Source organism: Diabrotica virgifera, chromosome 2, assembly GCF_917563875.1.
Source record: "Diabrotica virgifera virgifera chromosome 2, PGI_DIABVI_V3a".
Classification (NCBI taxonomy): Eukaryota; Metazoa; Arthropoda; class Insecta; order Coleoptera; family Chrysomelidae; genus Diabrotica; species Diabrotica virgifera.
This window is the reverse complement of record NC_065444.1, coordinates 24490358-24504804: the sequence shown is the minus strand read 5'-3', so window position 1 is coordinate 24504804 and position 14447 is coordinate 24490358. Positions and strand designations below refer to the sequence as shown.

Below are 14447 nucleotides of genomic sequence, written 5' to 3'. Positions count from 1 at the left end.
GAAAGTTTAAGTCAAATTATATCGGTTTTGATTATTTGCATTGGTAAAAATTTATTTTTTTATTGTTTAACAAAGCTATAAACACGTAGGGTTTCCCGTGCTTTTACATGCGTTTTAACGCATGTAACATAGAAATAGTCTTGATTGCACTAGTACCTATTCTACCTACTCGTTCGATTTTAAATGAGAAATCATAGAAACATCACTCACGCACTAGTTGTTTGTAGCTTTGTTTAACAATAACACAATAAATTTTTAGCAATGCAAATAATCAAAACCGACATAATTTGACTTGAACTTTCAAAGGCGCTAAGCAGAATTGCTATTTTATTTTTTAATCAAAAGTTATTCGGGTTTAAAAATTGCAGTTTTTCGATTTTTTGAAAGTTCAACCGCGTTTATCTCGAAAACTGTGCATCCTACTAAAAAACTTGTAGAAATATTTTTTGCTTAAAATGACCCAAAAAATACAAAATATTGTTTTGTTTTGCCAAAAATCGCTGTTATTTGATTCCTCAAGTTCTTGGTCTATAACAATCTTATCGACATCCGGATCAACTGTTACCCAAAAAATTCGTGTTCTACGGGTCAAAATACATAAAAAAAACTTGGGTAGGTCCATCTGAATTAACGAGGCCGTTGTACCCCCCCTGGCGACAGGACTATAGCTTTCGCATCTGTGTTGGGTTAATCTGTGGTGACGGAGAGAAGAGGTGTGTGTCTACCATCATATGCGAGTGATCGAAGGCAACCTTAACATATATAGAACTATCGTGTCCACATTAGACGAAACCAGTATCTAAGCGAGGATTGGAGCTTGCCCATAGGGAGGTGTATTATTCAAAAATCTTATACACATAGATTTGGCCAACTACGAAAAATAGCGTAACGCGGAGCAGTTCTGGTCGGTGGTCTATCTATCTCTCTCTACCGGCGCTTAACTTTCTCTCTCTAGCATATGATGGCCGAGGCCTGTGTGTCACTGTCGTTCCGTTACTCCCACCTCTTGGTAGATACGCTCACACTCGCACGACAGACAAAGACAGCTAGACCACCGTACTTGATATCGACGTTATTTTTAATATACCCGATGCATTGAATGGCATATCCCTAGCCAAGTCTATTTTCTTTACATATCTCTGGTATTATCTCCACTATTGTGAGCAACTCTATATAGGGTGAGGCAGATAACTGGCCTATTAGAAATATCTCGAGAACTAAAGTCAACAGAATCATGAAAATTGGAATAAAGGGGTTTTGAGGGATGATCTATTAAATGAAAATATTTTCATCTCTTTGCAACTTCCGGTTATACCGGAAGTTGTTTATAACTTGGTTTTTTAAATGGGACACCCTGTATATTTTTACATTTTTGGATTCTCCTCAATATCTTCTTTCTTAAAATATGAGATTTTGTAATATTATACAGGGTATTTTAAAAGATATTTACGTTTTTTTGATTAATTTCGTAGTAACATTCACACCCTGTAGAATTGTAATAGTTTGACATTAAAAACTCTGCTTACGTTCAAGTGATTTTTAATATAGTCTATTATTGTTAAGAATCATTAGTATAGCTAATTTTTAAATTTTAGTATACAGGGTTGGTCGAAACTCAAAATGAATATTTTCTGAGTTTTCTTAAATAGAACACCCTGTATTTTAGTATTGTAATGAAATGATATTTCATAGTACTTTTTTATTTTATAAGTATTCCCTATACCAAACTGCTTTAATTTGTGAGTTATTGGTGATTCAAGCTAAACATTAATTGCAACAAAAAATACATAAAATTTTATTAGGTTGGCCTTGAAAATATTCAATCACAAATAATTTTTCAGAAATAAATACATATTAATCCAGACTGATCCTTAAAATTACCAATAATGGTTTAGCTATCAAAATACCTACGTAGTTAAGATTGTTGGTGCGACTAACAATTAAGCACAATTTAAAGCAGTTAGGTATAGGGAATGCTTAAGAAATAAAAAAGTACCATAAAATATCATTTCATTACAATACTAAAATACAGGGTGTTCCATTTAAGAAAACTCAGAAAATACTCATTCCGAGTTTCGACCAACCCTGTATACTAAAATTAAAAATTTAGCTATACTAATGATTCTTAACAATAGTAGACTATATTAAAAATCATTTGAACGTAAGTAGAGTTTTAGTTGTCAAACTGCTACAATTCTACAGGGTGTGAATATTGCTACGAAATTAATAAAAAAACGTAATTATCTTTTAAAATACCCTGTATAACATTACAAATCCTCATATTTTAAGAAAGAAGACATCGAGGAGAATCCAAAAATGTAAAAATATACAGGGTGTCCCATTTAAAAAAACGAAGTTATAAGCAACTTCCGGTATAACCGGAAGTTGCAAAGAGATGAAAATATTTTCATTTAATAGATCATCCTTCAAAACCCCTGTATTCCAATTTTCATGATTCTGTTGCCTTTAGTTCTCGAGATATTTCTAATAGGCCAGTTATCTGCCTCACCCTGTATAGTGGACGACCTCTTAACAAGGCTGACCAGCAATGGCTTCTACTGCCTGGGATATGCAGATGATCTAGCAATAACAGTGAGATGGTATTTCGCCAAGAGTCTTAGAACGAAAGCAGATCGCTGTGAAGAAGGTTGATAATTGGTGCGAGGCTGAAGACCTAAGGGTTAACCCGCAAAAATAGCAGTTGTGCAGTTGTTACCGTTACCAGAAAAAGGGCACAAAAAGGACTACATCCACCGGTGGTCAGGGGAGTGGAGACTCCATTTAATTCATGTAAGTATTTCACTTCATGTAAGTCAGGCCACGTACTTAGGTGTAATATTTTAACAGAACCTGACGTGGAACGCACACAGCAAAAATGTTAACACAGAAAGCTAGAATGGCTCTTGGTCGACAAAAAACTTACTATGTGGAAAAGATGGGGACTAAATCCAAAAATGATCCTTTGACTATACGTAAGGATTATAAGGCCCATGATAACCTACGGTTCAGTGGCATGGTGGTCCAAGACGCAAGAGTCTATGGCGATTCGGCTGCTTAGTGGCACATAAAGGCTTGCTTGCGTATCACGGATGCCATGAGAATTGCCCTTACGGATGTGTTAGAAATGGTATTAAACTTACCACCACTTACACTTTCAACTGTACATAGGCTCAGGGTCAGGTTCCTATAATCATAATGCAAGGACCCAATCAAACAAGATTATATCATGAGAGGTCCAAGAATGCTCAAACGAGATAGCTTTAACACCATAGTACCAAATAAGAGGACTGGAAACCGCTCCGGAAACCTCATGTCGGATCTTCTGATGTCTCATTTTAAAGACCAATGTCATATTAATTAAATCTTGTATACCAGCGTTCTTCGATTTTCGAGCTTGTATACACTAGGTACATAAACGTTTAACAGATTCTACATCACTTAAGTTAGTGGACACATAAATCAATGTTAGTGCTTATAGCCCTCCTTATTTTTCTTTATTGACGTCTTCTACAGAAGGTTGGCGACCAACAAATGATAGGTTCTTACTGGTTTATGCCGCATGTATTACTTTTGCGCCCATACGGTTGATGAGTCTCAACCGTACGGGCGCGTTTTTCAAGAGCCACAACCTTTCTCTTGGTATAAAAGTAAGAATGTTGAGATGTTACGTCTTCTCTGTCCTTTTTTATGGTGTTGAATCATGGACCTTGAACGAGGATATGTGCCGAAAGTTGGAAGCATTTGAGATGTGGCTATATCGGAGAATTCTTAAAATCCCATGGACTGATCGGGTCACAAATCAGGAGGTCCTTAGAAGAATGGGGAAGAACCGAGAGGTACTGACCACCATCAAATCTCGAAAGTTGGAATACTTTGGACACATTATGCGAAATGAATCCAGATATGCCCTCCTACAAGCCATCCTGCAAGGAAAATTATTTGGAAAGCGAGGTCCAGGAAGAAGAAGAACATAATGGTTAAAGAACCTCAGAACCTGGTTCAACACAAGATCTGTGCAGCTTTTCCGCGTTGCTCCAGATAAGGTGAAGATTGCCATGATGATCGCCAACATTCGTCACGGATAGGCACATGAAGAAGATTATGTTTGCAACTTATGGTATTTGAAACTATTCTCCCAAGTTTCCCATAATCAGGATTTCTTATTTCTGCCCAACCATCTTCTACCTTCAATATTGCCTTCCACCATAAGCTATAGCAGACTGTACTTATTATTATGGAACACATGCTCCAGATATGACGCTTTTTTGCTTTAGCAGTTGTTAACAATTCCAAATCTTTACCCATTTGTCTCAATACCTATGTATTGCCTTTTTAAGGTATTCACACTATGCGTCCAATTTTTGGACGCATAGTGTGAATGGACCTATGATCAAGCCATGGAGTTGGGGTGTTTACATTGTAAAATGGCGTGCACCCTATCCTCCATGCTATGGCATGCTGGACGAGCCAAACAGCCTGTAGTCAACACCCCGAAGTATGAGCGGGAATACAAAGTGTACTAATACTCATACGCTTATGAAACGCACCTGGCGGATCATAAGGGCCTTCACATTTTACTCTTTTTCAACTAGTCTTGAGTGAAATGTCTTTAATCTTTTCTATCGGCCTCTCTTGGCTACCTCTTGTTCTTCCGACCCCGAATGGCTATTAGGTTTCCGAGGGCAGACGGGTCACTATATTTCTTTCTACTACACACTTATTCTTCACCGAATTATTGCCGGTATAAGCAATCCCCCACTTACTGATCAACGACTTCGGGCGGATGAGTTGGTAAGTGGCAGGGCACTCTTTTGCCCTGAGACTGAGAAATCGGTCTCGAAGGCGGATGAACCCTACAGAATGGTCAACGGTATAAGGATGCAGAAGGCAACGGGAAACCACTGCATTAAAGACTCATGGAGTATCCCTAGAAATCGTCATGGCTCACAGAAATGACAATCAACAACCTAGCTACTAATCATGGTTCTCGGATGCCAAGATTCGGCAGGGGAAGAAACAACAGTAACGACAGGGCTTCTAAGGCCGTTAGTCAGAGAAATCCCTGTTCACTAAATATATACAAATCCACCTACAAAATCGCTACATGGAATGTAAGAAGTATGTATGAACCTAGGAAACTGAAGAATATACAGCAAGAGATGATGCGACTAGATATCGATATATTAGGAATAAGCGATACAAGATGGGTCAGCTCTGGCGAACTCAATACAGACAATGGACGAATCTGTTACTCTGGAAGCAGCGACACCCAACACAGATATGGAGTTGCTATGATCCTCAGTGAAAAAGTAACGAGATCAGTAACAGGCTTCGTTCCGATGTCCGAAAGAATAATAATGTTGCAGTTATTGACAACCCATGGAAAAATGAACCTAATCCAGATTTATGCGCCAACTGCTGACAAAAATGAAGAAGAAATAGAAAACTTTTATAGCGAACTCCAGAAAACATTACATCTCACAGCATCTAGAGACATAACAGTGATCATGGGTGATTTCAACGCAAAAATTGGCGAAGGAAAATGCTACCCTAATGTAGGACCATATGGGCTTGGCGATCGAAACGACAGAGGGGATCGCCTAATAGAATTTTGCCAGGAGCATAATGTTATAGCCGCAAATACATTCTTTAAATTACCTAAGCGACGCCTGTGTACATGGAAATCACCAGCTGACAAAGAGCACAAAATTGTCAGAAATCAAATTGACTACATCCTAATAAAGTACAGATATCGAAACTCAATTCAGGCAGTAAAGGCATATCCAGGAGCAGACGTATCTTCTGATCACAGTCTTCTTATTGTTAGGTTTCAACTTCAACTAAAAAAGACGCAAAAAAGCCGCAACAACAATAAACTTAACATACAGAAACTAAAGAAAATCTGAAACACGAAATCAACACAAATCTAGACAGAAACCCAGGAAATAATTGCAACGTAGAAGAGCAGTGGCAATTCTTCAAAACCTCTATATTAGAACCAAGTAAGAAAGTACTTACTGCAACCAAATGTAAGGAAGAAGAATGGATGACGGAGGAAATTCTAGAGTTGATGAATGAAAGAAGAAAAAACAAAACCATTAATAAGACCCGCTATAAACAGCTTCAAAACCAAATAAGAAGAAAAATTAGGGCGGCTAAAGAAACCTACTTCTCTGAAAAATGTAAAGAAATAGAAGAACTGCAAAACACATATGACAACTTCAACCTACATAAAAAAGTCAAAGAACTAGCTGGAATAGGAAATAGAAGAACCTCAAATATATTGCTCGACAAAAATGGAAATATTATAATGGAGACAAAACGAAAACTACGACGATGGAAAGAGTATATCGAGGAACTATTTCATGACCAGGGAGAAGCTAGTACATCCGTAAATAGCCAAACGGGAGATGTAGGCCCAGAGATAACCAAATCAGAGGTTAGTCAGGCAATAAACTCTATGAAAACCAATAAATCTGCTGGTCCAGATGAATTGCCTAGCGAGCTGATAAAGTTGGTCAACGAGAAAAACCTGGACATAATAGTAGAACTGTTCAACGCTATCTATACTACAGGAATCATCTCTAGAGAAATGTTGACATCAGGCTTTGTGTGTTTGCCAAAGAAGGTGAATGCAAAAGAATGCAGTGACTACCGGACCATAAGCTTAATGTCACATACCTTGAAAATTATCCACGCCAGAATACACTCAAACTGGAGCTGGATATTAGCGACACTCAATATGGGTTCCGCAATGGTATGGGTACCAGAGAGGCATTATTCTCCTTCAACGTGCTGACACAGAGATGTTTGGATGTTAACCATCCTCTTTACGTCTGTTTTATAGACTACAATAAAGCGTTTGATAAAATAAAATATAAAAAATACGTAAGTAAAATATGATCGACTCATGGAAATCCTAAAAAATAAAAACCTAGATGAAAGAGATTTAAGACTAATAACACACCTCTATTACAATCAGCGAGCAATAGTAAAAATTGAAAAAGAAACATCTGAAGAAATGGAAATAAAGAGAGGAGTCAGGCAAGGCTGCATACTATCACCTCTATTATTTAACGCTTATTCTGAAGAGGTAATGCGAGAAACTCTGGAAGATGAAACAGTCGGCATAAGAGTAAATGGAGTCTTAGTTAACATCAGATATGCAGATGATACAGTAATAATAGCCGATAGTTTACAAGACCTGCAAAGACTCATGAGTAAAATAGTAAGGTGTAGTAGGGAGTACGGACTCTCAATATCATAAAGACGAAATTTATGAAAATTAGTAAAAACAACCATAATACTAACGAAATCTTGATAGTAGAGGGCCAGCAGATCGAAAGAGTAAAAAAGTACACTTACCTAGGAACAATTATAACAGAAAATAATGACTACACTGCAGAAATAAAAGTCAGAATCGAAAAAGCTTGTTCTAATTTTATAAAAATGAAAAAGGTCCTATGTAGCAAAGATTTAACATTAGCTCTTAAAGTACGCCTAACAAAATGTTACGTCTACAGTGTTCTATACTATAGAGTGGAATCATGGACGTTAAATGTAGAGACAATGAGACGTCTTAATGCCTTTGAAATGTGGACCTATAGAAGAATTATGAGGGTTTCCTGGGTAGATAGAGTTACAAACAATGAAGTACTGAGAAGAATAGGTAAAGAGAAGCAAGTTGAAATTACAATTAAAGAAAAGAAGCTACAGTATCTCGGACATGTGATGCGGGGCGAGAAGTATGGCATCCTACTACTCATAATGCAGGGAAAGCTAGATGGCAGAAGAAGCATCGGAAGAAGACGAATTTCATGGTGGAAAAACCTGAGAGAATGGTTTGGATGCAGCTCAAAACAACTATTTAGAGCTACTGCCTCAAAAATTAAAATAGCTATGATGATTGCCAACCTCCGTAGCGGAGATGGCACCTGAAGAAAAAGAAGTCCAATTTTTCAATTTTATTTCAACCACTCAATTTTTTAAGTTTCGAATTTCAGAATACAAATAATAAACAAATCAATAATATTCATAACCTTTATTGAATATCTTAGCTTACATTGGCACAATAATAAAAAATAACTAACTTAAAAATCACATAATATAATCTGACCAGATATTTCCCTAAACTAAAAACAAGACATAAAATATATTTGCAATAAAGCGGGTATCAAAAAGCTAGTTTAGGAATTACAAGTTCTTAGGTCATCACAAGATTAAGAACTCTATATAATTGTTTTTTCAGGTCTCAAATGGATATTCCAAAACTTTGTTTATTGTTTATAAAAAATTATGCGATAGAAGCGTGGATATATATAGTAAAACACACCAATTTTAAAAAATAGTTGAAAATTCACTCTTCCAAAAAGCCTCTTGCTAGTAAATAAACGTGTAAACGTAGGCGTAAACTCTAGGAATAGAGTACGCAATATTTTAAAATTGTCCCCTATAATTAAAAATGTCTAGGTGCAATTACATACCTCAAAAGTGCATGAAATCATTAGCGTTATATAACCGCGGCTGCACTTCTTTTCTTAGACACACTTTGGATTGTTCCTGAATATTAACTAGTCTGGCGATCAGTAATATATAGGAGCCATCCCCCGATTTGAGTTCAACTCATAGTTTACTGTCGCAATGTCGGCTGACGTGAATTTAAGTTGAAATTCCTTGCCACTCTCGTTAAAACATAATATATAGAAAAAATCTCTTATCTTTCTAGAGTCCTCCCTTGGGCCGGCATTCGGTTGAAGTACCTATCAACGTGTGGCCACCTATGCAGTTTTAACGCAGGGCTACTTACGTCAATATGTCACCAATTTCTGCGTGACGAAACTTCACCCTATTTGGACTTTACCCTAAGTTGAATGTCAATAAGAAATATGCTGTCTGAAGACTTCTTTAAGTAAAAAATTAGCTCAAGTTTGCAAGTTCCTTTAGCGAATTCAGCAGACAACCTCAGGTGTTACTATCGCTGCTCCAGAGTGTATCGAGACAATGCTGAATCGTAAACATTACCTAACTTTTTTTATCAATTAGAAGAGCATTGCAAGTTCTCAGAATAGCAGAAAATGTAATAAAATAATTATTATGTAGAGTTCTTAAATTCTTATTTTTTTTTTACTTGAAACGTAAACTGTTTTGTTAACATTTTCGGTACTTTCTATGAAAAGAAAAAGTAAGTCAAAATGGGAACTGTAAAACAGCAGTCGAAAATGTTTCGTCTTTCAGAGTAAAAATATATGTATATAAAAAGCGTAAGCATTATAGATCTATAAAGTCTTATAAAAAAGAAAATACTATATATCAAAATTTAATAAAATGGCAATCTAAAATTAATCGAATAAGATGGAATGTCAAAACATTTTATAAAATATATCATACAAAAACAACTTGTCCAAAAATCACAATCTCTTATGCCGTACCACTCTAGATATTACTTTCTTATAATTACAAAATGATTGCATTTTATTAAGTTGAACCATCAACAATTTAAAATAAAAGGTAAATATAAGGGAGTAGACGAAAAAATACTTGTAGTTCGGGTGTAACCATTACAGTGGCGTAACCAGGGAGTTTGGGGGTTATAACCCCCCATTGGGATGTACATTGAGCTTAAATTGGCGGTATTCCATGCCCCCAGAAACCCTCCAGTAGTTGTAAACCCCCCTTAGGATAATCCTGGTTACGCCGTTGACTCAGATTGATTAAACCCGAATACATAATCTTTAAGACATAACTCCATAGTTATATGTTTAAACCATTGTAGACATTCTGAACATTCGTAACAGTTGTCAATATGAGAATCTATACAATACGTGCTAAAACAGTAAAAAAACTCACATCCATATTTAATAACTTTGTTCTTCATTGTTTCGAGGGCAGTTTTAAAAGGTAAATAAATGGTGTCACCTTATAAATCTACTTTCTAAAACGTCAAGTTGCCAATAATCACCTTCATTAACTTTGAGCTTTATAATTATTGTATATAGATTTTACAATTCGGTGGTCATGTGACTTGTCAATGCTTGTACACGTTTAGCGTTACAGCTTTTACAAAGTACATGACCGTCTAGTGGGTAACAACCTCTTCCTTCTGCTTCTGAGGAGAGAACAAGTCCGCAATCCTAAAACAAAATCAAAATTACACTTTTACACCTTCTTTATCGTTAAGGTATGGAATGATAGATGGAGAAATCGCTCTAGACTCTAGACCTAAGGTAAGAGTAATGGCCAAAAAGACCTGCAAGAAGATGAAGTTATGGCTAAAACAGCTGAGGGAGTGCTTTCTCACCTTCTGTGGTCACTCCTGGTGAATGAACTGATCTCCCTCCTTAACACATAGGGGGGTAGAAGTAGATCAGTGGCGGCTCGTGACCTCAGTATACGGATAGGCGACACATATAGTGTATAATATAATATGTACCTACCTATATAGGTACAGGGTGTTTGGTAAAGAATGGGCCATAGCTTAACCTTACATTCCTGAGCTTAAAATTGGTCGATTTAAGCTAACTTACCTTAGTACCAAAGTTGATAATAACCGAAATACAGGGTGTCAAACTTTTATTTTATTAATTATTGAATATTTCCTGACAGACATGAGATAACAACACGAAATTTGGTAAGCGGGTGTTTTTTTGGGATGAGAAATCTAAATTTGCCACCAAAAATGATGTATTACCCAGAGGGCGCTACATACGTCTTTCAGCGCTTATTTAATACGTTCAATTTTTTTTATCTCCCACTCCACATACTTTTTGAATCAACATTTTTATTCTCTTAATATATATTTTTACTTAAAAAAAATATACTACATTCATCTCGCTAAGCTCAACTGTTTTAGAGATAAACGCATTTTAAGTCTGCGATACAACATAATTTTTGCATATCATTGTAGTTAGACCCGAAAAATAAACTTGAAACCATAATAATTGTGCCAGTTCTCATATTTATGTCATTGCATCGCAAATTCCATTTGAAGAAATGTGAGATACATTTTTGTAAATTTTTATGATTTTAAGTTATTTTTCGGGTGTAACTACAATATTATGCTAAAAATTATGTTGCCTCGCAGATTTAAAATGCGTTTATCTCGAAAACGGTTGAGTTTAGCGAGATGAAAGTAGTATCCCTTTTTAAGTAAAGATATTAACAGAATAAAATTTTTGATTTAAACAGTATGTAGAGTGGGTAATAAAAAAATTGAACCTATTAAATGAGCGTTGAAAAGCGTATGTGGTGCCCTCTGGATAATACATCAATTTTGGTGGCAAATTTAGATTTCTCGTCACAAAAAATCCCCGCTTAACAAATTTTGTGTTATTATTCCATGTCTGTTAGGAAATATTCAAGAATAAATAAAATAAAAGTTTAACTTTGACACCCTGTTTTTCGGTTAATATCAACTTTCGTACTAAGGTAAGTTAGCTTAAATCGACATATTTTAACCTCAGGAATCTAGTATATCTAACCCTAATAATCTAAATCTATATCTAATAATATCTAATCTAATAATCTAAACACCCTGTATACAGTGTGTCGCATTTAAGATGAAACCCTTATATTTCGGCTATCAAAATAAATACAGATTTGAAATTTTGCAGTCACTCATTTTGATGGTTTACATTTTTCAAGATAGTCAACTGAAATTTAAATTTTAAACGCGGCCTACTGCGAATTCACAAACAGGACGAATTTTCAATATTTTGTTTCGCGTTAGAGATATCGCAAAAAGTTATTTGGAAAAATTGTTAGAAATATTATTCTAACCCCACATACCAAATTTCATGACAAAATTCGAACTTTTCGTTTTTTTTTTAAGAATTAGTAGTCAGGATCCTAAAACATGCAATTGGCAGTCCCGAGATGCAGCTCGGCACAACCAATGTCAAAGGCGCAAAAAAATCTAGCCTACCTATAGCCCGAAAATATTGGAAATGCTCGCCACCACCACCACGGCCAGGCAAGCGACAATAATTACAGCGCTGTTCTTAGCATAAAGAGTGAGACTAATGCGAATTCTCTTCGGTTACTTTTAAAAGCGCCTGCTCTAGGGTAGAGCCGTCGTAGTAGCGCTACGCTACGGGGAGCGTACAATAATTATTACAACTTCGGAGATGAATTAAAAAGTAGCTTTGTTTTATTTTAGATTTTTAGATACTTAGGTATTGTACCAAAATTTATAAATTACAGTTGTGAAATAAGTAATTTATATTAATAAATAATTTATTAGTGTACATTTGAAGAGGTTAGGCGGCGCCTACTTTGCCTACCCTGACGGGCCGCCCCTCTAGGAGGAAATAAGAGGAAAATATTTCTATCTAGCATTTTCCAACGAACATTAAATAATATCCTTATTAGATGGTATGACATGGAAAAACTCTCTGTTAATCCTAGCAAAACAGTAACAGTAAGTTTCACAAGTAGATGTAACCTAGATAACATATTATGAATTGCGCTCTGTATGTATGGTTAGGCGTACTCATGGAAAAATGTGGGCTTTAAAGCCTTACATTATTATATTTGGTTTATAACATGGATCTAAAACCAACAATAGCATATACATTAATGTTATGGTGGCCAAAGGTGCAACAAAAAAGCTCCAACCTCAAATTAAGCATGGAGTTAAAACATGCTCGTATTAGAATTACTGTTTCGAATTATCTGAATTATTCTATTCGAGGTACTCTGAGGGGCACACCAACAGCAGCTATGAAGGATCTACTCTACTGGGTCTCCCCTTGCACATCGTTGTAATCGCGTAAGGATACTGTATAGATGATGATTTCTGACCATATCGTGATAAGAACGACAGATGGTTTCCAGTTGGACATCTATACCCATGAAAGGACAACAGGAAACTCACAACCTAGGCAGCAAGAATCTCAAGGAAAATGCTAGGTTACTATAAGAATTTCGACAAGAACTCGATAGGCTGTCAGAATATAACAGCGTCACACTGGTATGGGCGACAGGCCACCAGGAAATACAAGACAAAGAAAGAGCTGATAAAACTTCCTAGAAGAAGACCAGCTACAACTTACTTCGCATAAATCGCACCCATCCACTAGACCTGTACACGCTGTGTGGGTACCATGAATAATCCAATTGCCGAAGTGTATACACTAGGCCAAGTGTGTAACAGATAGCTTCCAGCAAAAAAATATGGTTTAATGTGTATTAATAAAAATATATTGCAAAAATAAACAAGGTACATTAGTAGAGAGTACTGATTTTAAATAAGTCAACAAAGGAATATTTTGTTTCATATTTGTACTACTTACTTCACATTTGTAGCATTGAATATGGAAACTGTGATCCAGTGCTACTACCCTAACTGTTTCTTCTTCTCCGGGTTCGGGCATAATGGGCTGTTTGCAAACCCAACATCTTGGTGCAAATATTCTGTAAATACAAATGAGTACTTATTAAAAAAATTTACATTTCTATTTTTTTGACGTAGTGTAAAAATTCCTATACATTTGAGTTCATGGTTCTTTACCCATGCGTCATTAATATCTGGCGAGATAAAATACATACTTTTTATATAGCATCATTGTCTTCCACGTATGAAACTAAAGACAAACCAGCTACCGCCTGTTATTAAGTAAAGACACATGTTATTTTTATGAACGCTCTAGACTCGTACATCGAAAAGAGATAGGTACAAAAAAGACGCTTGGCGAAGTTTTTAGATTTTAAGTACAATTTGTGACATTTCTGGTTTCTTCTTCCTCTTCTTACTCTCTTTCTTGGCTTGCATACTTGTGCATCTGCCAGTACATTTAATTGCATTGCAGCTCGTCTTGCTCTAAGCAATGCTGCAACACTGAAATGAAAACCTAAAAATGTTGCCTTGATTTACCAAGTAACCAGAGGAATATTTATTGGGGGATGTAAGTGCGGGTCGAAGTATTTTAAATTCATAAATTAATTTTGTTAATATTTAAATGAATAATCACTGCCTGTAGTTGTTCATGAGTAAGATGTTGCAATATATTTTGAAAATTGGAGTTCTTTGGTACTCCTAATTTTGTAAGTTCGGTTCTCAGATTAAACTGCTTGGATACTCTTATTGGAGACTGTAGAAGAATATGGTCTAGATCCTCAATTTTGCCACATTCACAGTAAGGATGTTCTTTTACTTTTAAAATTTAACGTGAAGTAAAACACTCCCTGGTGTAGTTGGTATTGTTTAATAAGAATTTATTTTTTTTAAATCCAAAAGGATTACGTTCAGAACGTTTTCGGACTTATCAGTGCATCATCAGTCAACCTAAAAGTAAGTAATCCCACTTAGTAAAATTGAAAAGGGTGAAATTTTACTTACTTTTAGGTTCACTGATGATGGACTGATAAGTCCGAAAACGTTCTGAACGTAATCCTTTTGGATCTTAAAAAAAATTTAAATTTTTATTAAAATATACCAACTACACCAGGGA

At 35.8% G+C, this 14447-nt stretch overlaps 1 protein-coding gene across 5 annotated transcripts in view; it reads right to left on the bottom strand.

Moving 5' to 3' along the window:
- Nucleotides 1-8026: 8026 nt before the first annotated feature.
- The window catches only part of LOC114326204 (thyroid receptor-interacting protein 6), a 37221-nt gene continuing 30800 nt past the window's right edge, over nucleotides 8027-14447 (bottom strand). For all 5 annotated transcript variants that reach the window (XM_050643458.1, XM_028274478.2, XM_028274479.2 and 2 more), the window contains 2 exons: nucleotides 13290-13410; nucleotides 8027-10130 (listed from right to left, as the gene is read on the bottom strand). In XM_050643458.1, coding sequence (XP_050499415.1) covers nucleotides 9999-10130; nucleotides 13290-13410 — 253 coding nt within the window. In that variant the 3' untranslated portion in view covers nucleotides 8027-9998. The remainder of the gene's footprint in view (nucleotides 10131-13289; nucleotides 13411-14447) is intronic.